General features: G+C 37.1%; 1 protein-coding gene across 1 annotated transcript; it reads right to left on the bottom strand.

Annotated features, from left to right (window-relative positions):
• Window positions 1-2,734: 2,734 nt before the first annotated feature.
• Window positions 2,735-26,656, bottom strand: ypel2b (yippee-like 2b). The gene is made up of 5 exons (XM_021472927.3): window positions 26,496-26,656; window positions 15,976-16,205; window positions 15,722-15,765; window positions 14,662-14,770; window positions 2,735-9,825 (listed from the first exon to the last, which is right to left on the bottom strand). The coding sequence occupies exons 2-5, from the start codon at window positions 16,090-16,092 to the stop codon at window positions 9,736-9,738; spliced, it is 360 nt and encodes a 119-aa protein (XP_021328602.1). The 5' UTR covers window positions 16,093-16,205; window positions 26,496-26,656; the 3' UTR covers window positions 2,735-9,735.
• Window positions 26,657-26,730: the final 74 nt, after the last annotated feature.

Below are 26,730 nucleotides of genomic sequence, written 5' to 3'. Positions count from 1 at the left end.
GCACTACATTATACTTAAGATTACAGAAGAAGAATTTTTATACAATTTTTAGTGAATAGTTCTTTAAAGGACCATTTATGAACATAAAAAAAAAAAAAAAAACGTATAACCTATAAGAACCTTTTATTAAAGTTTAAATCAAAGTTTCTATATGCAGAACTAATATGCAGACATTTTATTTTTAGGAGTGTCATTTTAAAACAATCATTGTTTCAGTGAAATGAAAAAGGAGACATTTTGCAAAATGTTCAAGCTGCTCTTTTCTATACATCCATTCATTTTCATCTGCTTTTATGGGGCCGGGTCGCGGGAGAAGCAGTCTTAAGAGAGAACCCCAGACTTCCCTCTCCCCAGACACTTCCTCCAGCTCCTCCAGGGAGATCCTGAGGTGTTCCCAGGCTAGCCACAAGACATAGGCTGCGTCCAAAATCACATACTTCCATACTATATAGCATGCTAAAAACAGTATGTGAGCCGAGTAGCATGTATAAATTCATGGCTGCGTCTGAAATCGCCTACTACACAGTAGGTGCTGCATTTGAATTTAAACGTACCACTTGGACGTTAGGAAAGTACATTCTATAGTATGAATGAAACTCGGACGTACTACATCCACCATTTTGTCAAGATCACGTGATCTACCCACATCAGTTGCATCGCATCACTCGCATTCATAAATTCTCTTGTGGGGAATCATGGGATAGCTTAGCGTCCATCCGATGTGCACTTTAGAATCTCGCCGGAATTTGAACATTCTACATGCTGATTTTAGCGTACTATTTAGTATGGAAGTATGCGATTTCAGGTCCTGGGTCTACTCTGAGGCTTCCTCCCAGTGGGACATGCTTGGAACACCTCCCTACAAAGGTATCCAGGAGGCATCTGAAACAGATGCCCAAGCCACCTCAGCTGACTTCTCTCAATGTGGAGGAGCAGTGGCTCTACTACCTAGCTCCTCCCGGGTGACAGAGCTCCTCACCCTATCCATAAGGATGCTGCCACCCTTTAAAGGAAACTCATTTTGGCCGCTTGTATCTGATATTGTCCTTTCGATCATGACCCAAAGCTCATGACCATAGGTGAAAGTAGGAATTTAGATTGACCGGTAAATCGAGAGCTTTGCCTTTCAGCTCAGCTCCTTCTTTAGCACAACTCCATCCTTCCCTCACTCGTGAACAAAACCTCAAGATACTTGAACTCCTCCACCTGGGGTAAGGACTTTCCTCTTCTTTTCTGTACAATGGATACATATTCAAAAAAAACAAACTAAACGTTCATTCATTGCACTTTTATATTACTTTAAATCAGGGGTTCTCAACCTTTTTCACTTCGGGGCCCACTTACGCTGATCCATTTTTGAAGGCCCTGTCTGATATTTTCTTTGAAGTGTTTGTATGAAATGCTCATTTAAACCTTTATTTATTAACATATAGATTTTTACTATTATTACTAATATTTATTTTTATATATTTAAATAAAATGTTATATATATATATATATATATATATATATATATATATATATATATATATATATATATATATATATTTTTTTTTTTTTCTTATAAAATGTTGGTAATAGAAAGTAATAGAAGAAAAAATTTAAAATATATATAATTTTTTATTAAATTTATTATATATAAAATAGAACTATACATATACATAATTTTTTAAACATACACTGATTCAAAGAGAACCACAGGTCAACAGCGAGAAGAACAGCTTCTGATTTAAACTAGACTGACTGAATTTATTAATAAGAATCTACTATTCATAATTATACAGACAAATGTAAAATACAGTAAAATCTAAATCTGTTGAAACGTGTGGATCTAATGGCGGATGAATTTGCAGCTGGATTTTATTGGGAGATCTCTGACAGGAACAGTAAACAGCTCCACCAGAGCCCGTCTAAAGCTCATATGCAAGTTTATTTTACTTTCTATGGCAGAAACACCACTGAGCCTCGCTAGATCCTCCTGTATCCTCCCCACAGAACATTAATTTGCACAACTATCAGGATTAAATAGTTCACGCAATAAATACACAAAGAGAGACTTTCACTTTCACTTCACGCTTGGTTTGTGTATGAACAGGCTTGCGTGCAGCTGCAGACGCCATCATGAGGCTATCTGTGCGCCGAGTTTGAAGTAATCAATCACAGAACTGGAGAAAGTGCATTACTTCCATCATTTTCATAAAGCATATTAATGATGAAATCCAAAAATTGTAGTATACTAATGAGAGTTAGTTTTAAGCTATCTCACGGCCCACCTGCAGGATCGCTGAGGACCATCCCTGCTTTAAATCAATATTAATGCAAAAAAGACTAAATGAGATGTTTTTAAGAATGCTCATGCTCCTCTCCTAAGTTCTATATAATGAAATGGGGACTAGGCTTTGACAAGGCTTGTGAATTAATGGTAAAAATTCTGTAAATAAATTATATATGTTCAGTTTCTTGAAGATAATTTCTCTTCACAAGACCACCAGGAGCCACAGATATTTATTTTTCCTATGTTTTCTGTTTTTGTTTTAACTCTTAATGTGCCATTGATTGCAGTTTTGGATCACCATGGACCATGGTTTCACCTAAGAGTAGCTGAAAAGAGAGAATTGGAATCTTCCTTTCCTCTCCACAAAAGAAAGTCATCGTGTTTGGAAAACTGTAATGGTGAGTAAAAGTAGCGTAAATGTTTTGAGTGAAGAAAAAAAATGAAAACAAATCAAGCAAATGCATCAATATTTGAGTTTTATTGACATTTTATATCAATGTTGATGGGAGTTCCAATAATATCATTATCCTCTCCTCATCCGTTTATAAAATACACTAACAGTTCTTACTGGAATACAAAAGTAGTAAATTTTGGTGTCCAGACATAAAGCGTGACGATGATACCAGATAACAAATTCAACAGTTTAATCCCTGACACAGATGAAAATCAAGTGATGGTGAATAAATATGCCAGTGCACATATATATTACCACATCATTTAAATTGTGTCGTGAAGCTTGTTTTTCTGCTATACGCAATCCCACATGCTACCGTTCTCTGCACCCAAGCAAAAAGCCTTATTTTATTCAAACAAACAGTTTTCCTTTGGGTCTTTGGTGATTTTGTTTTCAGAGACACTGCAGTGTCTTTCCACATGTCTTGGGTACTGAGGAGCTATGATGAATAGTGTTTTACTTTAAAGAACCTAACAGATAGGCAGTGTACAGTCTCATCTTATGTACTTATTCCCCCAAGAGTCCGCTAACGAGCAAGAACAGTCAGTACAAATGAACACAGTGCGACTGGGATCAGCACAAACTGTTGGAACATGGAACACAGACACAAAGATGTCCAGATACAACACCTTGTAAACGGTTATACACAAAGCTTTACATTCACATATTCAACTATGCGTATGTTTCATCCAAAATCAGTTAGATGGTTGCTTCATGTGAAAAGCTTGATGGTTAACTTCACTTTAAGCCTCTGAAGGTGCACATTAGCATTATTTCAGCCAAATTTCACTATCAAAACAGTCAACAGTGTAGGGATGAAAGAATGAATGCTCACACAGGAACTGTTACCTAAAGCCCTACTCAGACTGTCAGTCCAAATCAAGTGGTCAAATCATTTAGCAAGTGTGAAGGGACTTTTCTTTTCAATGTAAGTTTCAGGCTATTTGTACGTTGTTGAAAATCCTGTCACTCATTCATTTTCCAATTATCCAGAACAAGGTTGTAGGGGCAGGAGACTACTTAAGACCAATCAAACATCTAAACTTCCCAGGCAAACTTCCTCCAGCTTCTCCTGGGGGACACCAAATAATTTCTAGACCAGCTGGGAGATATAATCCCCCCAGCAAGTTCTGAGACTGGGGTCTATTTCAAACTGGACATGTTGAGAACACATCCATTGGTAGACATCTAGGAAGCATCCTATCCAGATCTTTAAACCACCTCAAATGGCTCCTGTCATCGTCGAGGAGCAGTGACTCTGCCCTGATTCCTTTCTGGATGTCTGAGCTTCGTCTCGCAGGGTCTGCTCAAACACTCTTTCAGCTTTCGGTCGTGTCAGTGTAGTGAACATCTCCACTTGTTGCTGTCAAGGAACCTCCTCAGCCTACTCTTTCAATGCAGAGGAGCAAAGGCTTTAGTTTTGAGTTTCTTCCAGATGCCCGAAGCTGGTGCCGTCACAGAGGGTCAGCCCAGACAACCTTTTAAAATAGACAATGTTTTGTTTCAGTCAATACTCAACCCTCATGACCACATGTGAAGACACTTCACCACAGTGTATGAAAACTGCATTACTGCTTCTGTCGTTATGATCCACCAACTGATCCCATGAGGAGTTGAGGAATCTCTTGAAGGTGTTCACTTATGAACAAGACACCTACATTTTGGGAAGCATATCACGCCAATCTGAAGAAGGCAGTCAACTGTTTGCTGGCTAAGAATTAGGGCTTTGGATTTGGAGGTGCTGACCCTGGTTTTCACTGGGGCACCCACCATTACATCTGTAGTGTGACTGTAGCTCAGTTGGCTTGCTAGTTCAGTGAATTTATGCAGCCTACTTGAACATAAGCAAATTTAGCAGAGGGACATTGTTTGCCCTCATGCAAAATTCTGAATACTTGAGTCCTACTGCAACAGCTGGATTCGCATGTTAGGCCTCCTGTTGGAAATGGCTAAAACACCTTCTTCTGAAGGCAAGTGTCCTAACAAGATTTCTGTACCACTAAACTGACTCATTTAAATGTAGAGGAGCAGTGATACTCTGTTCCTTCAGAAGGTCAGAGCTTCGTACCCTGCCTCACAGGGTCAGTCCGGACACCCATGCAGAGAAAACAGTTGCTTAAATGGGCAATCTTGTTCTTACTCATTCATTTTCTTTTGTCTGGTTTCCTTCTTTATCAGGGGTTGATACAACAGAATGAAATGCTAGTTACCCTGGCATGTTTTACTGGGGAATGCCGTTCCTGCAGCACCCAGCTCTGAGAGTGCACTAACCTGTGCAACAATCTCACACACACACTATGGTCAGTTTACATGATCCAAATCACCTGTCAGGGAAACTGGAGCAGGTGAAGGAAACCCATGCAAACATGGAGAGAACATGCAAACTCCACATAAAAAATCTTCCTGGCTCAGTTAGGATTCGAACCAGGGACCTTCTTGCTGTGAGGTGAGTGTTGTGAGTGCTATCCACTGAGCCACTTTCTTCAATCTTGTTCTTTTGGCCGCAAATAAAGCTCATAATCATAGGTGAGGGTCGGAACACAAATTGGATGGAAGTTTGGGGGCTTTGGCCTCAGGCTCAGATTCCCTTTCACCATGAAGGTCTGATACTACAAATGTTGCACTGCTGCAACGATCCCACAGATCTCCCTATCGAGATGCTACAATCTATCCTCGCATCTGAACCCTGAGATACTTGAAAACCTGTGTTTACGTTTTAAACCACCCAAACAAGGCAGGCAGATTTCATCTCAGATTTTTGACCTTGGAAACCCCCTAGTTTGTAATTCTCATTCTCAGTTACATATTGTCCAAGTAAAATCCCAATGAGACCACCGGGACAACATTATTTACTCAAAGCAAAGATTACCTGGTCCTCACTCTTCTTTGAATTCAATGGACAGTCATTAGCATGGAATATAATAATGCACACCAACTTTCCAATTGTTTTGTGTTGTAAGACATCTGTATTTTAAAACCCTCCGTTTGCATGTTTTTAGCTATAATTGCTTAGAAACAAATGCAGATAATCTGTAAAACAAAAGTCTGCAAAGTGACACAAATCTGATCTGGCCAAGTACAATATACAGCTTGAACAGTCAATCATTGAGATTAGGTTCCAATCAGACAAACACAGTTTTGGACTGACAGTGTGAATGTAACTCTCTCTTCTTCTTTCTGTTTGTCATTAAGTCAATTTATGAAACAAACTTCAACTAACAAATTCTGCCGTCTGAACACAAGGATTCCTACTAAAATACTCGGACTTCATCAGTGAAATTTTGCCTCATAACATTAAATGTGACCACCTTTAGACACTTTTTGAGTGAGCTAGTCCTTTTAAGTGATAGTTCAGTCAAAATCCCAAATTCACTCATTATTTACTCATGTTGGCATTGTCACAATGCTGTATGTCCTTTATATTTTCTACACAAAAATGTTCATGTAAATGGCATTGAATAGCAGCCAGCATTATGTGTTTAAAAAAAGAATGTAGCAGTATTAAAGAATAGCCTCTTGGCACACATGGCTTATATTTTAAGCAGAATGGCCTTGAAATATATTAAGTCACATGTGACCATTCTGCAATACATTTGCATCTTTTTGAAACCTTAATACTGGTTGCGGAATATTACCATTATATGGACTAGTGTGAAAAACTGTCCTACAACAGGGCTCAACAATAAGGACTGGCCAATGGCCCGAGGCCAGCGCGAGAGACGCTTGGGACAGTAGACAGGATCAATACTGGCCTGATCGGGCCAATGCTGCCTTGTCACTAAAGTTTCATTTGCCTGCAACTATTTGTCAATTGCATGCTTTTTAAGTTTGTTCTTTTAAGTCTTTAATGTACATTTTCTGTGATGTCGTAAACACCATATTGCTTTTCGTTTTCTCTAAACTGATTTAATGTTTTGAGCATGCTATTTTTTCCCCGTAACCTGGTAACCAGTCCTGTGAAGTGACGGCAACATCAAATTATAAAGGTGAACAAAAAAATGTGTTTCTAACATTTTGGAAGCAGACATTTACATGGTAACAACACAACAAAAAAAATGAACTGATGTTTTGCTCAATTTGCCGTCAGTTTGGCAAGTCAACCACCTTTTGTTAAATAATTACAAACTGCGATAAAATACCTGCACATTTTCCAAACTGCTCTTTTTGTTTGCATAACACTTTGAATTTTGCTCATTATACGTTTATTAAGATATTTTAAATATTTCACTAGATTCACTGACATTAATTTTGACACATTATTTTATATATGTGACTAAAAATAGCTACTAACTTCTCTCACTCTCTTTTTTTTTTTTGGTGGGGCAAGTAAAAATCTGAATCATTGGCCCGATCGGACCAGTAGAAAAAATTCTTAGCGTTGAACCCAGTACAATAACACCACCAGATTGATAAAAATGGACAAAATTTTCATTTTTGAGTGAACTACTCCTCTAGGCTTCTCATGTTGGTCTGTAGTGATGGGAAGTTCAGATCATTTTACTGACTCGGACCTTTGAGTCTCGTTCATTGAGATCGTTCATCAAGAATGAATCTTTTTTCGAGTCATTTCTTTCAATTTGGCAAAATAGTTGCTTACAAACTCATCTACTACTACACCAAACGTTGCTCACACTACAAACAAGTCATAACTAGAATGCTATAAGAATGAGAAAATAATCATTTATTGTTTACCTGGTCTTCTGTCTATGATTATGTCAGATTATTTTTGAGTAGTTCGTTCATGTCACACGAAGGCTGCATTTACACTGCAGATCTTGATGGTCAATTTTGTGACTGTATACGATTGACTTCCTTGCATCATCTTTTAAAAGTCGCTTGTATCCGATTGCCTGTATTTACACACCACACAGAAAAGGCGCAATGACGAGGAAAAAAAAAAAGAGCGGGCGCTGACTGACAGCTGATAATAATAGAGCGCTTTATTTTCCATTCCTTTTTTTAATCTGTTCATATATTTTTATTATTCTTTTTGACTAGTTGTTTTACTTTAGATTATGACAGAAAATTTCTCGATTTGCCATCTTCTATTAATCTATAAGACATTTTTAAACCAGTAGGCATCTTAATGTAATGTCCATGGCACGATTTATGCATGTGACGTATGCCAAAGTTTTATAAGTTTATATTGGTTACGTAGCGGATGTTACTCTCTCGCTTTCTCTCTATCTCCTTAACATGCTTAAACACTTGTGCTACATGACAATATAAAAGCTTTTTTAGTCCTCGTGTACGAGATTTAAGGTTTAGGACTCTGCTGAAGTCTGTTCTGAAATTAAAGCTTCAGAGTTCGTCATTCGATATGGTTTTAAACGACGTTCGACTCGCATTGGCAGGTGAAAATCCAATCTGCCTGTTTACACTGCAGACACGACAGCACAGATCCGATTCATAACAAATAAATTTCCACATATGAACAAGGCCTGAGTAAATCGGAATCAATCTGATTTTTTCCTGCTTGAACATCCATGGGCCATAACCGATCTGTGCCACATCAGATGTGGGAGGAAAAAAAAATTGGAATCCAGTCACTTGAACCACGCAGTGTAAATGCAGCCTAACGGACCCATATAAGCTTAACCAAAGCACACAGTCTTAGCTGAAAGGAGCCGTGATTAGTTCACTTTTCGAGTCTACAGGATTTTGAGTCGTTGATTTATCACGTGACTTCATGTAAAGTGCGATGATTTAAACTCGAGGACTCGAAAGATAAACGGATCAAATCTTTTTGCATCTCTAAACGCATATGACTGGCTTCTGTCTTTTATTTGATGAACGAATGACTCGAAGCCAGGATTCGAGAAACAAAATTCGATCAAATCTTTTAAAACAGATCAAAGCTCTGAATGCACATGATTGGCTTCTGTCTTTCACGTGATGAATGAATGACCCAAACTGAGAACTCAAGAAATAAACGGATCAAATCTTTTTCTGGCTTTAAATGGATAAGATTGGCTTCTGCTTTTCATGTGATAAAAGAACAACTCAAACTGAGGATTCAAGAAACAGATCAAATCTTTTTCCAGCTTTAAATGCACATGACTGCTTCTGTCTTTTACGTGATAAAAGAACGACTCAAACCGAGGACTCGAGAAATTAATCTTTTTCCTGCTCTAAATGCATACAGTATGTTTGGCTTCTGTCTTTTACTCGATGAACGAACGACTCAAACCAAGGACTCGAGAGATGAACAGATCAAATCTTTTTCCGGTTCTAAATGCATGACTGGCTTCTGTCTTTCACATAATGAACAAACGACTCAAACCCGATAGAAGACTCAAAGAAGGAACTAATCTTATACTCCACCTGCACAATGAACGAATCACTCCCTCAGAGGACTCATCGTTCACGAGTCATACAAAATGAACAAATCATTCAAGAACAACCCATCACTATTGGTCTGTCAGAGCTCCATTCAGAGATCTCTTCATGCCAGGCCTCCTCACGGGCGCAGATGGTGCTAACCTCAGCTGAATTGGCAGAGGTCAGCCTGGTAGTTTCTCACTGACATAAAGTGGAGAAAGCCCCATCAGCTCGGAGAACTCGTGACCCTGATCCTGCCAAGCACCACATTCCCTCTGAGCCCTGCCTTATGTCATGTACGCATATGAATAGAGCCGCTTGTAGTATAAACAGTCTGGCTGAGATGAGCATGACATGCGGTATACTGTTGTTTTTACACACGTATGTCTGTACACCTTGTGTATGCATTCATGTATCTCAGTGTGCTCCCATGTGCCGGGCGGACACACACATCCACACACACACATGCTCACGCTCTCCTCCAGACACACAAAGCCCCTTAGGGCGTCCCCTTTTCCTGTTTCTGGTCAGGCAAGGGGTGTGTGTGTGTGTGTGTGTGTGTGTGTGTCAGCAGGAGATGGAGGGTAAAAGAAGGTTTAAGAGGGTAATGGCAAACCAAAGTCAGTCATTCACCCACACATTCACCATCCACCCGTCATAGGTTTGCTCTCTCCAGGACGCTCGCTCAGTCCCAGCCATTGTCCTTGATCATGTGGGCGAGCTCGATAATGAACTTGCCCTCCTTGTACTTCTGGCTGCTCTCAAAGGCATGTTCCTGGAGGCAGGAGGAAAACAAGAACCCATGTTAACTTGAAATCTGAGATGGAAAAATTGTTCATCATAAGTACTCAAGTCAGTGCTTAATTTGCAAATGAATACTTTCCGGAACAAAAGCGGGAAAGAAAAGTTACCGTGCTCAACGTTCACCACACAATTTCAGTCTTTACTGAACATGACGTCATTAAATGGAGATAGCACAAAAAAAAAACATAAAATGTCAAAAAATTTTCATCAAATTTCAATTAAATTTGTGCCATATAAAGTTATGGGCCAGTCATGGATAAAAAACAAACATGTAGCTAAAAACTTCCAAGTGAAAAAAAGATAATTAAATGATTCACTCAGTCTAATCTTCAAGAAGAGCCCACAGTTAGCTCTTCTGTCATGTTTCCTGGCTGACTTTAGATCGCTTTGCTTCTGTCTCCTGCTATCCTGATCCGTGAACGAAGTTCTATCTTTTTGAGATCTCGTTTGATCAGGCTCATTATTAGATTTTCTCGGGGTTTAAAAACAATGAACATATACTTGACTGCCTCTTTGCTTAGGTAAGCCACTATGCCATTATTTATTTTCGATGCTCACTGCGCAAGAAACAATCAACGAGAGTGATTGTATGCGTAAGTAAGATGTTTGGCTCAAACATTTTGTTGAGGGCCAGTAGTTAAAACTTCTGCTTTAACTTGCACATGATGATACCGTTGTGTGCGCAGGTATTCACCACGCACAAGTTCATGCCGGATCAATTAAAATAAATACAGAAACGCAAAACACAATTTCCCGGAACAGGATCTGTCAAGATCTGACTCCAATTAAGCACCAACTCAAGTCATTCTATTTAATAACTGCATTTTTATTTGTATACTGGAGATCAAAAATAGAGAACAACCTACAATTTCTTCAACTTTAAGGTCACTGCTTAGACTTGCTGGAAGCTATGCTAACTCTAAAGCCACAGTTGCACTAGAGTTTGAGTATGCAAAATGATGTCAGATGGTACTGTGAAAACTGGTGGGGTAAAACAAAATGATGAACAAGCAAAACTTAGTGCACGTGCTTGCGTATGAATGGAAGTCAATGTGGCAAAGTGCAGCGTTACCACAGCTTAACTGGCATATTAACTTTACAGTTTTCACTGAATTTGCAAGACAGTGAACTGTTCTGAAACGACTGAAGCCCATCAGCAGCAGGTTGTTCAGATGAAGGCCAAAGAAATGACTCTTATAGCCACCTTTTATCAAAGGGCCAGACTAGCTAAAGTTCACTTCAGTGGATATGTTTATATCCAAAAATGCTAATAAATTTTATGCGCAATGTGAAGTTTTATAAACTAGTTTCAAGAGGAGCTTGTGTTAAAATTGGTCATGGCTGGCTTCTCATCCGTAATCAGTAGTAATCCAATTAGATTGATTCAAGCTTACAATAAGTAAACAGATTTCACTCTACTGCCCTATCGCCGTTTTTGGAACAATCGCACCTTCCACCCCATCTCCTCCTTTTCCTCCCTTTTCCAGGGGGAGTTCTCAAGACCAACCTGATCTCAGACCCCTTTATATGCTTATTGACCAGGTGGGAGCCTTGGGCTCAATTATCTTCAGGCTCAGGGTTCTCTCCCGGGACAGCATGTCAAACCTGCTATTAACGCCAAGCATATCTAAATGTAAAACATATCACGTTCAACAAGTGCGAATAAAGCAGCGTTTCCATCCAACGAGTAAAAGAGAACAAAATCTTCACTTCCTGATCAACTACCCCTAAATATCAAAAGTAAAAATGGAATTTGCTGCGGTAGGAGAAGCTGCGTCGATCTTTTTTTATTTAATAAATGTCTTGCACCTCAGAAGACAAATGCCGACACGCAATGAATGCATGGTGGTATTTAAAGCCATGAGACACAGAGCGCAGAAACTCTTGACAGTTCTGAAAGTAATTAATAATATAATAACACTAATACTGAAATGGTTACAGCATTTTAGAATGACCAAACCAACATTTCAGATGTTTTAAAGTGCGCTCAGCCTGCTGATTTGCCCATTCACACATTTTTATCATTAAATGATAAAAACAAAATCACATGACATTTTTTTTTAAATGTGCATACTGGAATTAGTTCGGTAAAAGTGTTTCCATCGTAGTTGTCAAACTTTATGCACATCTTGGTGTTTTCATCAACCATTTTTTTATGCGCATATCCAAAATGCACATAAAAATAGGTGGATGGAAAAATAGCTAGTGATGAAAACAAGTTTATTTTATTTGCATCTGATGGGAAACATTATGAGAATCTAATTGGGGAAAGACTGAACCGAAAGTGTGTGTAAAAGTCAGTAAAGATGGAGATGAAAGGTCATGATTTGATGTTTTTTTTTTGCAGCAGTTTTCCTAGAACTACATGGCAAAGTGAGTACAAATGTTTTTAGAAGCTCCTTCAGCAACATTCAGTTCCTTCTCTGCATTCATGACTCAGTCAGCCAGCAATTTTCATGCAGGACAATGAACTCAGTCGCACAGCAAAACAGATAAAGCAGTTTTTGATACTGAAAACCCTATAATTATGAAATAACAACTTAGAGTCCTAATTTAAACCTTATTGAAAATCTCTGTTAACCTTGGTGACAAAATCTGGGCCACAGATACACAGGTCATTCAAGGCAAAGGCCTATACACTTCCTACTAATGTTTGACTGCTGTAACCTTCAGAATTTTTAGCCACTGTAATCTTTCTTTGTTCTTGACATCAGATTTTGTTTGGAAATGAAAATCGGGTTGACGTCAGAATCCAACGTCAGGCCAACATCAAAAAACCAACTTCGGTCAGACATTGCATTTTGGTTACTTTTCCAACGCAACCTAAAAACAACAAAATATCAACGTCTAATAATGTTACAGCTTGAAGATTTGTGCATGTTTCCATTATGACGGTTATCACAAGTTGGATTTTGGTTTCCATACCTGACGTTTAAATGTCAGTATTTGATGTCAATGTGACGGAATTGGTTTAAGTTCACTTTCCAACACAACCTAAAATAAACAAAATATTAACGGCAATTCATGTCGTTATTGGATGTCAAAATAACATTTGTCCTTAGAAAGAGGGGACCTAAATCTAACCCAATATTTTTGTATTCAAAAAATGTATTGTAATTTAAAAAAAGTGACAACGTGTTTTGAAATTATTGTTGAGTAGTCATTTTTGAATAAATTAAAATGTAAAACGAATGCTGTTTCTCCACAGCGTTTAATATTCTGTTTGTCTTTGCTTTTTATAGCTGACGGTTGCAAGCAGCAGGGAGGACTCATCGGATTTCTAGAGAAGGGCACTGGGTCAAGCTCCGAAATGTCTGCATTCACACTGACATAAATATCTGACGTGCGTATAAATAACCGAGCCACTATGGGAACGTATACTTGTTTGTGTGCTTATTGGTGTGTGCATCGGTCAAAACTCCCTGTCAAGGGCGACCGGAAATCCACTGGCACTAAAAAAAAAGCAATTGGCATGCAGCACAGCTGCTGATTAAAAATGGACGTCATGCAAGGAATGTGCCCTGCTTAGACAAGTCTTTATGAACAAGCTTAAACCTGCAAAGCCGAGCATATTAACAATGTGCTATTATCTCAAAGTGTCCATGACTCTGGTGATTTGTAAGGTCAATATAAACATGCAAACACATTCAGTTTCCTCAGGGGAATGAGGCTGCACGAAGCCTATTTATTTGGTGCAGGGTGTTATTAAAGTAATAGTTCACCTAGAAAAGGAAATTTACACACCCTCATGTAGTTTTGAAGCTGTATGACCTGCATTCTTTTATTAAAACAGTAATATTGAAGGGGGGGGGGGGGGGGAATTAATATACAGAAGGTTACGCAACCGCATTTTTGGTTCAAACTGATTTTGCTGTTTGGACAAAAGGTTTTTAAACCAGTGTTCATTTTGACAGCGGATTTTAATTTTGTTTTAGTCTTAATCTTTTGACTAAAATTCCATTTTAGTTTTAGTCATATTTTAATCTTCTGAATCATTTTAGTTTTGGTCTAGTTTTAGTCTACTAAATTTCATAAGATTTTTGTCAACTTAATCCACTCTAGTTTTAGTTGACTAAAATATATTTGGTTTAAGTGTAATTTTATTAAATATTGTGTGCATTTATTTACATAAAATATTCTAACTTCAAATTAAATAAAACATTAACTATAAACATAATAAACATAAATATAAACATATAGCTGAAATAAGACCAAAAATTATATATGCCTTGTTTATTTATATCATAAGTAATATGTAAAATTGTGTGTCGGCAATCAATCCACATGATAATCGCCCACGTCTACCAGTGGACCAGTTACTCAAAATGTTTGTGTGTGTTTGTGTGTGTGTGTGTGTGTGTGTGTGTGTGTGTGTGTCATGAATCACACACCAAGATTAATTCTGATTATTTATGATTATTTTCCAAAAAAACATCCCTCAATCACATTCTTGTATCGTTTTTATTAGTCAACAAAAATGTCAGTAGATTTTTTAATACAGTTGCCGTTATCATTATTTAATTTTTATTTCGTTTTCATCTCATTTTCGTCAGTAGAAACTTGTTCATCACAAAAATTATGACAAATTTTCTTTGTCAATGAAATGAACACTGGTTCAAACAATCTTTAAACTATATTCTTTTGTTTAACTAAGTTGTAGTTTACAAAAACATATCTGATAGTTTTGTTCTTTCTATCTTTCTCCCACCTAGTCTGTTTTTGCTACTGTACATTGATAAAGAACAACATTCAAGTATATTGACAGTAAGATGCATTAATTTTAAACATTAATGGATTGTTTTCTTACATATTTCCAGCCCAGTGTAGTTTTGCAGTTTTCGCAGTAGATATCAGCCACAGCATGGAGCCCTGTAAGCAAAACCCTCTCCTCTGCGGGACCACATCCCACATTCACCCTGAAGAGACCAGAGATACACGGTCAGGCACAGGAAGCTGCAGGTTGGTGGAAGTGAGGTAAACATGACCACTACATTACTGTTTAAAAGTCTAGGGTTAATAAGATTTTGATGTGCCTGATACTTGTATTTACCAGAGATGCATTAAACAGATTAAAAAACATGTATCGATTAGAGATTGGCCAGAGTATTTGACAATAATCAATATCATCTAGTAACATTTTTTTAGCCATACAATCATCAATCAGTGACTGTTTAAACAATGATAAGGGGTCTGATTTGACTTGACATTTTCACCAGATGTTGGTAACAAAGTAATCAATACACAGAAATAAATCAAAACTAATTAGCTTCTAAATTAATTTGTTTGAAATGAAATAAAATGACAGGACACACAGACTTCAACAGAGTCTAAAAATCGTGATGGTTCTGTAGATTTTGTGTATCAACTCTGATCTTTACTTTTTTTTTTTTTTGGATTCAAGTCAGGTGATTGGCTGGCTATTCTAGCAGCTTTATTTTCTTTCTCTGAAACCAGTTGAGAGTTTCCTTGACTGGGTTTGGGATCATTGTTTTTATCATCTGGCAATATAAGTGTTGTGTCTGAAGAAGCTAATATTCATTTCCACTGACAATAACTACAGAGATTTCAGCTGCTGTCTTGGCTTTCCATGACTTTTTAAACCTCTCATTCTTCATGTGTTCAATACCTTTTCCCTGTGTTTTTTCATTTATTATTACACATAACTTAATTTCTAAACGAATTAGTTATTTTTCTGTGTGTTGATGGATTACTTTAGTTATTACTGTCATCTGACCAAACTTAGAATGACCAACAGCACCTTTATAAATTGTTTTGTGAATAATAATCTGAAGTTTTCAATATTTATTTTACCCTGCTGCATAAATGTATGTATCAATCATCCTAGTAAAAGCACAAAAATTACTCACACAGAGTTGAACAGATATGCTCTGCCCTGACTTCCTTGAAAGGACTGAAGAAAAGAAAAGAGACATTCTTTTTAGAATTAATCTTATATCACTCACATCATGTTAAACTTAAACTACATGATCTATACTGTGTTGAAGACCATCTAGAGCAGAACTGATATGGCATTAAACAGCGTGCCGTCTGTGATACTCTAAACAAACATGTTTGTTTTTTTATCTCGCTGTTCTCTTGTCGTCAGGTGGTTATCTCTCACCTTGGAGATGAGCTCGTCATGGTTGGCCAGGTGTGCTCTGCAGTGGATGCAGCTGTAGGTGCGGTGGCAGTTGGGCAGATATGCCTGGAAGGTTTTGGAGCGCGTCATGGTGACCATGGGCCGGGTCGGCGGGCGGTGCAAGAACGGGCTGCCGGCCCAGGTCGGCTCACAAGGGAAGCACCGCAACACACAGGTGAGGGCCGTGGTGGGGCGGGGTGGGAGGTATACACCTGTGTGCAAACACACACACACACAAAACTGTGGGGACTGCATTGTATTGTTTACTTAAGAGACATCTGAATCAAACAGTGCCTTGAGTTTGGAGAAAAGGTAACTCCGCTGAATCTACAATGTGAATAATATAGTTTTTAAATGAATTAATCTTATAAGAAAGACTTATTAATAAAGTAAAGCAACGATAATGATAGCATTTCCCAAAACTCAAAAAAATATATACCTGTATATCTCTTTCTCACACACACACACACACACACACACACACACACACACACACACACACACACACACACACACACACACACATATATATATATGTATGTGTGTGTGTGTGTGTGTGTGTGTGTATATCTATCTATCTATCTATCTATCTATCTATCTATCTATCTATCTATCTATCTATCTATCTATCTATCTATCTATCTATCTATCTATCTATCTATCTATCTATCTATCTATCTATCTATCTATCTATCTATATATAATCTCAAAATAAATACATATATCAAAACTCAATGTTTGATTAATAGCATGCTTTATATAGCTGCACTTTATATAGACGAATTTAAAGTCAATTCCCTCAGCATATAGATTTTTTTGAACCCTCAGATAACTTATTTTCCTCAGCCCAATATTGTCATATCCTAACAATAAATGGAATCATCAATGGAAAGCTTATTTATTCAGCCCTCAAGTGATCTCTATTTAAAAATGTAACCCTTTTGAACTTCCAGGGTCACAATTGTATTTTCTTCCCAAAAATTTGGTATTAGGGAAATGCAGGAATAGTTAATAGAAAGAAGAGGCGGAAAAAGTTTCTAACATTAGCCTTCACTAAACCTTGTAAGCACATAGCACACTACTTGTACTATCAAAAACTATTAAATGCTTTAATATAAATTTAGAAATGGCACACTTCACCTTTTAGACAGTGCAGTAGTCTGCAAGTGTGTTTGTATGCACCAGTCTGACGCTTTATTGTTGGTACATTGCTTCTTCAGTCAGAAGGCTTTGTTGAGGCAGGGGTGAGCACGTCTTATAAAGAGTCCAGAGCAAAAAGCGGCTCTTATGTTCTGTCCATTGTTTCCCAGTCAAAGCGTGGGACCGGGAAATAAAGAGTCTACTGATAAATTGACGCGCTTTCCCACACAAACACACAACCGTCGACTGGCCACATCTACAAATAAACTCTCCAGCATTCTGGTGACCCGCTCTCGCCCCGGTTCCACACCCTGACCCACGTGTGGGTATTTTAAGGACTCTGCAAGTTTGCTCAGGACATGATGCTGGTGTTTTCTTACAGTTTACTGTCAACCGACCGATACACTTTGTGACACTGCTATGATAACTGCATAATGGATGAGATAATGGATTTCTCTTTCTTTTGCAAAAGCTAAGTGGCTTTCATTCGTTCAAAAAGTTAATGCCAGTTTTATTATATTTAAACTGAAACATTTCACATAGAAACATCAATAAGTTACAGTACGAGTGGAAAACTAAATGCTTTTTTAGAGAGATGTAAACTATCCTTTGAGATTCTCCACTGAAGAGAGTAAGAAACGATCAAATCCCACTTTTTTTTGTGTTTTCTTGGGATTTGTATTTCTCCTTATTCGCGCAGCAGCAAATTGAATCCGGGTTATGTATTGTCATGACAGATGGATCAATAAAAGCAAAGGGAGTCTCGGTATGGTTTCATCATGCAGACAAAAACGCATCAGCTGAGCTCTGATCCGTGAATGCTGATGAAGCTTCAGGCACAACCAGTTCAAATACAGATCACTGACCTTACACGTAAACTGTGCCACAGATCATAACACTGGACACCAAATGGAAAGCAGCACTTTATACGATGCTTTCAAGTATTTTTATCTTGAGTTTAAGAGCTTAAAATCAACACTATTGGGGCCAAAATATTCAATCAGGTTTTTGAAACTGTTCTGAGTGGTTTTTGTTGTCTGTAAAGCTCAACGTAGTACAAATGCAACTAAAGAACATAAAAACCAGGGTTAAATGAATGTCATCCAGAGATTAAAAGAGATTAAATATATGATTAATCATAATTATTTATAAAAAATACTAGCAATACTGACTGCATGCAACCCTTTTCATCACTTTTTTTCCTGTAACATTTGTGTAAAATCTGAATCCAAATTATACAGTAAGACTAATAATCCAACGTAAAACAGCTTCAATTCCATGTTAGTCCAAGATGGTTTATGCATTGAAAGTTAGAGCTGGGCTGCACGGTGGCGCAGTAGGTAGCACAATCGCCTCACAGCAAGAAGGTCGCTGGTTCGAGCCCTGGCTGGGTCAGTTGGCATTTCTAAGTGCAGTTTGCATGTTCTCCCCATTTTCGCGTGGGATTCCTCCGGGTGCTCCGGTTTCCCCCACAGTCCAAAGACATGTGGTATGGGTGAATTTGTTAAGCTTAATTGTCCGTGGTGTATGTGTGTGAATGAGTGTGTATGGATGTTTCCCAGTGATGGGTTGCAGCTGGAAGGGCATCCGCTATGTACAACATATGCTGGATAAGTTGGTGGTTCATTCCGCTGTGGCGACCCTAGATTAACTGAGGGACTAAGAAGAGAAAAGAAAATGAATGAATAAATGGAGTTAGAGCTGGTATAACACTGGTGGGCTAGAATTGTAATGTTGTTCTCAAGCAAAGCCGAGCTGATGTATAGCTGTTTAATTAGCAAACCACAATGCAGTTTCCATTCAAGAGTTCAGAAATCCAGCAACAAACGTCCTAGTCCTTGCCTGCAAAACATACCTTATGTTGGTGACCAGCTTGCAAAACAGCCAATACTAATGGCCATAAATGCAATGGACCAGTTAGTCAGACTAGTTAGTAAAACACAGTCGCTATGGTCACATGTAGGGTTGCCGTGATACCATTAATTCACGTCATGATACTATACCAGCTGAAGTACCGTGATACCAAGTAGTTTTGAGATACTGTAATTCATGTGATACTGTAATTGTCAGAAATGGCATGTTTATATGTTATAATAGGCATACTTGAATTGAATTAATAATTCCCTTATTATTAAAAAAAATATTTGCACATCACCTTACCTAAACTGCTTTGTAGATAACTAATAGACATAAAATATATTTAAATAAAGATACAAATTATACAGAACAAAATTCGTTACAAAAAGAGTATTTTTCCAACAAAATTATGCTATATGAAGTGGTCAAAAGTTGTTTTAATGCTTTCTGTTGCTCTTTTGGGTTTTTCATCAATTGCTTTTTTTTAGACTCGGGTATTCAAAATTTCCCTTTGTGAGTCGTTCTTTTTAAGAGATTGTTGTGGTTGTTGTAGCTACTAAATCATAGTGACAGAAACAGAAGTGATTTGATTCAGATGTGCGTTCAAACTGAGAAAACGCGCAATAGGCTACAATAAAAGGTGTGAATTTTACACAGATTTGCAACCTTAAGAGGCTCCACATGCTATTCAAATAAAATGGTCCATTGTTGCACAAACATTTGAGCATTTTAGTGACTTTTCCACATGCAACATTATCTACTGTAGACAGACCGTTAATGATGATACTACACTGATAAACTATAGTGGTACCGCCAGTATTTTGGAGCCATAGTATTACGATACTACCATAGTACCGGTAAACCGTGCAACCCTAGTCACATGTAATTTTGGTGTTAATCCTTTATCATATGAGGAACCATATATGGTAACTTCGTTTACATTGAATTGCGATATTTTACATTTTTACTAGTCATAGTTCAAAAGTCTTGTAATTACCTTTATTAAGACTCTAGTGTTTTTCAACCCTCTATAAAGGGTTAAGCATTTTGGTCACTCACATAACAAGGAGACATGTTACTGTTTAACACTTGGTCTCATTTATGCATATCAGATTTCTTTGAGAAAATAGGCAGGCTTTTCCCTCACCTTTCTATGTAATATTGCAAAAAAAGCTTGCACAATCTATATTTAAACGGCGGCAGCTAGCTCTCTGCAACTCTCACATGTTTACAACCGGTCAATATCTGGATGGGAGACCAAATGGAAAAGCTAGGTTGCTGCCGGAAGTGGTGTTAGTGAGACCAGCAGGGGGTGCTCAACCTGTGGTCTGTTTGGGTCCTAACGCCCCAGTATAGTAAAAGGGGACACTATACTGCTCAGTGAGCGCCGTCTTTCAGATGGGACGTTAAATCGAGGTCCTGACTCTCTGTGGTCATTAAAAATTCCAGGATGTCCTTAAAAAAAAAGTAGGTGTTTAACCCCGGCATCCGGGCCAAATTTCTGTCTATCATGGCCTCCTAACCATCTCTATATGATAATTGACTTTATCACTCTGTCTCCTCTCTACCAATCAGTTGGTGTGTAATGTGGTCTGGCACAATATGGCTGCCCTTGCGTCATTCACCACCACTGCACACAGGTGGTGGATGAGGAAATTCCCCCCAAAAATGTGTAGAGCGCTTTGACTGTCCAGAAAAGCTCTTTATAACTGTAAGCAATAATTATTATTATTTATCATCACAAAAGAATAAGATGAAAATCAACATATAAAGCAGAAGCTTTTGCAAAAAATATGCTAAACACTGTGGGTTTGTGTTAGAATCAAGACTGTCATAATTCCTTTATAATCATACGCCACTGATGACACGTCATTAATATAAAATAAATATATTATATATAAATACATTTATTATATATAAAATAAATATCTAAATAAATGACATTGTTGGAGATGTCTATGCTATGACAACTTGACACATGGTAACACTTGGATGTTTAGAAGACTGTCACACGTCATGAAGACGAAAGAAATTTTATGCATGCTTATGACAAATGTAATTAGATGTCATTTGCTCAGTTGTGTTATTTCAAATGCAAAAGTGACATTATTTGAGATGTACGGTATGTGTGTTGTGATAACAAATGCTATTATATTTGCCTCATGACAGTCATGTTTATGACTGATTTATGACCAGTTATGATGTATTTTGTTTATGTCAATTTGTCATAACAAAGACATCTCAGATAATATCACATTTACATTTAAAGGTGCTATATGTAAGTTTTGACTCTTTTAAAGCATAAAAATACCATAATATGTTTGCAGATATTTAAAAAACATGCTAAGTGAACATTCTTGTTTATCTGAAAAACAATGCTAAAGTCAGAAGATATTCTGCTTTGAAAATGTGCTTTCCATGCCGGAATGCTGTCTTGGTTTTGGTCTCTTTAACCCACCAAATGCCAATTTAGCCAATTATATTTTCAGCATTCAGTCATGAAGGCTCTCTAAGCAGGTCCGGATTGGCTAATCGGGAGGACCGGGAGAATTCGAAAAAGAAAAACAAAAACTGCCGTTTTTTTGGCCAGTGTCCCTAGCTGCTTACAGTCTCAGTCACACTTTTTTCAATAATTAATTAATTTATTTGACCATAGCCTCACTCTTTTTATTCATTATTTTGCGAGAGCCCTGCTCTTTTCATTTTCTCGCAGCCCCGTGAGCAAAATGCAGCCTGCAGGTAATTCGACCCCAAACAGCGGCACTTTGGTGAAAATAAGAATTTGAATAATGAATATTAATGAATATTACACCTGCTCAATAAAAAATTGATGATTCACTACATTAATAAACCTGACATAACTTGATCAGAAATCTAAAAAGGGGAGAATACACAGTGACAGTGCAATACTTATTTTTTATTCCAGACGCACTATTTAACAGCGCCATTGTGGTCCAGTGGTCAGTATGTTGTGTAACGAAGCAGCTGACCCATGTTCAAACCTTACCTGAATAATTAATATATTTGTTTAGTGTTAAGACATATAATACTGTTTGGGTTACTTATGTAGGTGTAAATATTTTAATTAAATTTTTTGTGCCATCATTGTTACTAAGGACTGGATTTTAGACCCGTTTATGGAACAGGTCTGTCATGCTCCAAAAAAAAAAAAAAAAACATAATTATAAAGCTAGTTTCAAAGTTTTGAAGCTATGCTCTCTGTGTGATAGATGAGGTGTACAAGTTCCAGGAAAAAAATATTACATTTGCACAATTTTTGCTTTTAATAAGTTATATTGTGGACAAAAAAACTTAGTTAAGATGTTTAACTTTCAAAGTTCCTTGCAAAAAACAAAACAAAACTGTTTATCACAGAATCTGAGTTTTATTTTACCATGCGAAAAAATGCACAACAGTGAGCTCACAGCTAACAAAGGCTACAATAAAGCCAGTTATGAATATTTCATTGGTTCTTCATTGTATCCGATTAGCAGACATTCTTCAATAGGCAAGCCTCAAATTAAACATTTTTTAAGAATATGCGCCGGTATTAAATGAAAATGTCAACATTAAATATACATGTGTATATATATTCCAGTACTGTATGTGTGGAAGGACACTGATGGTGAATTTTTTTGCACAGTACCTTTCATTTAGTTATGTCTCCTGCTAAGTGCTCTGATTCATTTGTTGTGACAGAGGGGCCGTAACTTTCATCTCTTCAAGGCCTGTGCAAGGCAAGGACCTTCCTTATGTAACCACAGCTGATGAGGATAACAGAAGCAGCAGAAAAGAGGGGGAAATGTGTGTCCTTGTGTTGCATCCCATCCTTCACTAGCTGTCCAGCCTCTAGCGTCTTATTCAACAGTCTTTCTGGTGATGCATTTAGTGTAATTACTATGAGACTGGATTCATAATCTGCATTTCTGACGTGATTTTTGCAGCCGTTCCCCCCTCCACAAGCCTGCAGATGATAATTTTTAAGGATGAAATTTTGTCAAATGGTGTAATACTGGGTTACGTCATAGCCAATGATTAAACAGCCCCCTGTAATATCCTGAGTGGGTCATGAAAATTAAAATATTCTGCTTCACATGATTATTCATTACTGATGGCTTGTATTTGCATTCATAAATGCAGTTGATCATGCACCGAGTGTCACAGTGTATAATACCATAGCTTAAGACCTGCAGGAAACACTATTGAAAAAATGTAATCTCTGAAGACCGGATTGGATTTGACAGCGTTTCAGAAATTACTTGTCAGCATTCAAGCTGCCCAAATTCGATCGCATAAGAGCGAGAGAGAGAGAGAGAGCTTGTTGAATATAAAACAGCAATCAATTCTTATTATTGTTTTATGCAATAACTCTATGTTCGAGTGCTGTGCTGTACTGATGTACGAACAGTACTGTATATGTGAGGCTGGATTTTAGCCACACTGCACTACTGGCACTGTTTCCTTGTGGCAGCCCAAGCATGCTTTCAATGTTGACTCATGACAACAGACACGTAAACATTTACAAATTAATTTTTCAGCCCAATACCGTATAAAAATGGCAGTATAATGTGAAAATGTGATCATCCCAAAATATATCAACTAAAATTCACTGATGGTATCTAGTTTATTTGGTTTTACAACATAACCGGTATGATACTCGTCCTTTACAGCCAAACAGTCCACAACAGCTGCAAAGTATAAATAATGAATATTCTGCAGTTTTGTAATAAACCCAGAAGATTAATTTGCCTCTGGTTCTCTTGAGATTTTCCTGTTGTTTTTTATAATGGGGTTTCTAAATGCATGAATGCATTATGGTCTTGTTGACAGTGAACAATAGGAGTTATTCCAATTTGAGGCTTGTATGTTTCTAATAGGCATGGAACAATAACCAGTTTCAAGGTATACAGCAATTTGGATAATTCATGGTTTTAAAACTGACAAAGTTTTTAGTTATACCATTACTAAGGCATAAGTAAGGTTTTTGTTTGTTTGTTTTTTTACGAACAAATTTTATTTCGTTTTTTGGGCAACACTATCTTCAGCAGAAAAGTAGGTTCTACATCAAAAGCTACTGGTCCAAAATATTTAAAATATTTCTTAAAATTTAAAATATATTGTGTTCAATGAGGGAAAAAGTTGTTGTTTTTTACCCAGATGTTTAGAAAGAACTTTATTTTTGAGCAGTATTCACAATACCGTGATATCTTTATCCAAGTCATCATACCGTCGCAACCTTATACCGACCCATGCCTAGTTTCTAATAGCTTATGTTACAACATAAGTATATTTGCAGTGTGTGTGTGTGTGTGTGTGTGTGTGTGTGTGTAGTAGTAGTAAGGCTGCATGATATAAAAAAAACTAAAGTTGTGATTTTGATATTATCATATTTTGTGATATGAATACAATTTCACCATATGACTTAATGTCTCTATTTATAAGAATTTATAATGTTAGATCAATTGGAATGATTCTGCGGGAGTGCTTTTTTATAATTATTATTTTTTAGTTTGAGTAATGAGCTACATTATCTCCCTAGTTTGAGTTTAACTTGTTTACAGAATGGTAAGGCAATTTTATGTGTGTTTACTGTGTGCTTCAGAAAAATTTTTTTGTTTAATTTCTGAACATTTAAAAACAAAATTGAATAAATGTTGAAGTTAGTTAATATATTTTCAGTTTCTGTTTTAACTAACAGTCACTGGATTTTACTAGTAAGAAGCTAAAATACAGATTATTGAGCTAAAGCTTGACTACAAAATTAAATCACAAATCAAATCACGATCACAATATCTGTGAAAAAATAGCAATTACACATTTTCCCTAAATCGCACAGCACTCGTTTAGTCAGAGATTGATGAATTAATGTTTACTATTTGCATCTCTATAAAATCTAATAAACAATCTTGAAACTTTTTTGGGGTTCCCCGACATGTTTTCTTTGTGGTTAGTGTTATTTGCAGTGCATTTCTGTATTTGCATGTGTTGTAAGAATTTTTGAATTATTATGTAAATCAAAACGCAATCATGATTTGAAATGTTTCTATTAGCTAATCGCAAGAGGCAGTGATATGGTATATATATATATATATATATATATATATATATATATATATATATATATATATGTGTGTGTGTGTGTGTGTGTTTGTGTGTGTGTGTGTGTTTATTATTTATTTCCCATGCCCAGAGCAAAAAGTAATTTAATATATTTTTAGTTTCTTTTGTTAACTAACACTCACTGCATTTCAGTAGTAAGAAGCTACGATACAGATTGAGCTACGATACAGATTATTGAGCTGAAGCTTGACTACAAAATTAAATCGCAAATCAATCACAATTGCAATATCTGTAAAAAAAATTGCAATGAGATATTTTAGAGAAGATTCTTTAGTCAAAGATTAAGAAATTAATGTTTACAATTTGCAACTTCAAAAAAATCAAATAAACAATCTCTAAAATTTTTTGCATCCCCCGACATGTTTTTTTTGTGGTCTGTGCTATTTGCAGTGCATTTCTGTATTTGCATGTGTTGTACTTTCACGCATAACAATCCATACTTACAATCAAGAAAAAGATACAATAAAAAAAGTATATCATTTCCCGAGTCGAACAGTATTCAAGTACAGTGACTGAATGCTAAATAATTCAGTAAAATTAATTCAGAGTTAAGATTACAAATGGTACAATTTCATATACCTGAATCTTTTTAGACAATCACAAGCATCAAAAACACATGAAAATGATAAATTGTGATACAAACTCAGCATTGCAAATCCTGGGATGTGACTTATGCGAACGATCACATTGTGATATCGATGCTGGAACAATATATTGTGCAGCCTCAGTGTGCAGTCAAACATCCATTTTTTTCAGCAAGTTGTTTACCACAGAACTGTTGTATTAAAATCCTTATTGTCAAAACCTGCAGTAGGCTAATATCTCAAAGGAATCAGTGTTTAATAATCATTCAGCACTCTTAATTGTTCTATAATTTAGACATTATATAACATTCAATCAAGCATTCTACACATTTGGTAGTTTTTACTTCTAATGCACTGATATTATTTAACATATTACTCTTTACACTCATTATATAGCCTGTATGTGATATAATGAAAAACCAGAGTGTCTGGAAACACTGCAGTGTTTATCTCTTGGAGAACTGAGACGTGACGCAGACTGTATAGAGTGCTTCTATTTACCCGGATATGTCTTTATTTACATCTCGCAGCCAGAGATGATACATGTGCCAGTGCTGATGCTGCAGTGATGCTGATGCTGCTGCTGCTGGTGGTGGATGTGATAGTGGAGGTGTTTGATAAACAAGCATCAGCAGCATCACTGCGGACCCGCAGCACACCATTATCCAGCATCTTCCACACAGCTATAATAAACACAACACTGTCATCGTGACGTGATGCTCGAATACAGCTCACTGCCACATGAAGATTACGATAACAAACTTTCACATTTGACAAGTGGTTAAAATCCCTCGCGTTTACCTTTGAAAAGAAGAAAATGAAGCTGCGAGATGGTGTCACGCGCTCCTCTGTTAAAGTAAATCAGTTTTCACGGCAAACTTTGCTTCTGCATTCTTGTCACGACAAAATCCCTCTCCCGCTTCGCTCGCGGTCAGTGTGTGTGGACGTGGTGAATGTAAACCAAGTTTTGTCTGGCCACGAGCGCACTGTACATCACCTACAGGGTAAATGACAAGCGTTTCCGCCAATTACAGAG

This window comes from Danio rerio, chromosome 15 (assembly GCF_049306965.1).
Source record: "Danio rerio strain Tuebingen ecotype United States chromosome 15, GRCz12tu, whole genome shotgun sequence".
Lineage (NCBI taxonomy): Eukaryota > Metazoa > Chordata > Actinopteri > Cypriniformes > Danionidae > Danio > Danio rerio.
The sequence above is the reverse complement of the archived record's forward strand: the minus strand, read 5'-3'. Positions and strand labels throughout refer to the sequence as shown.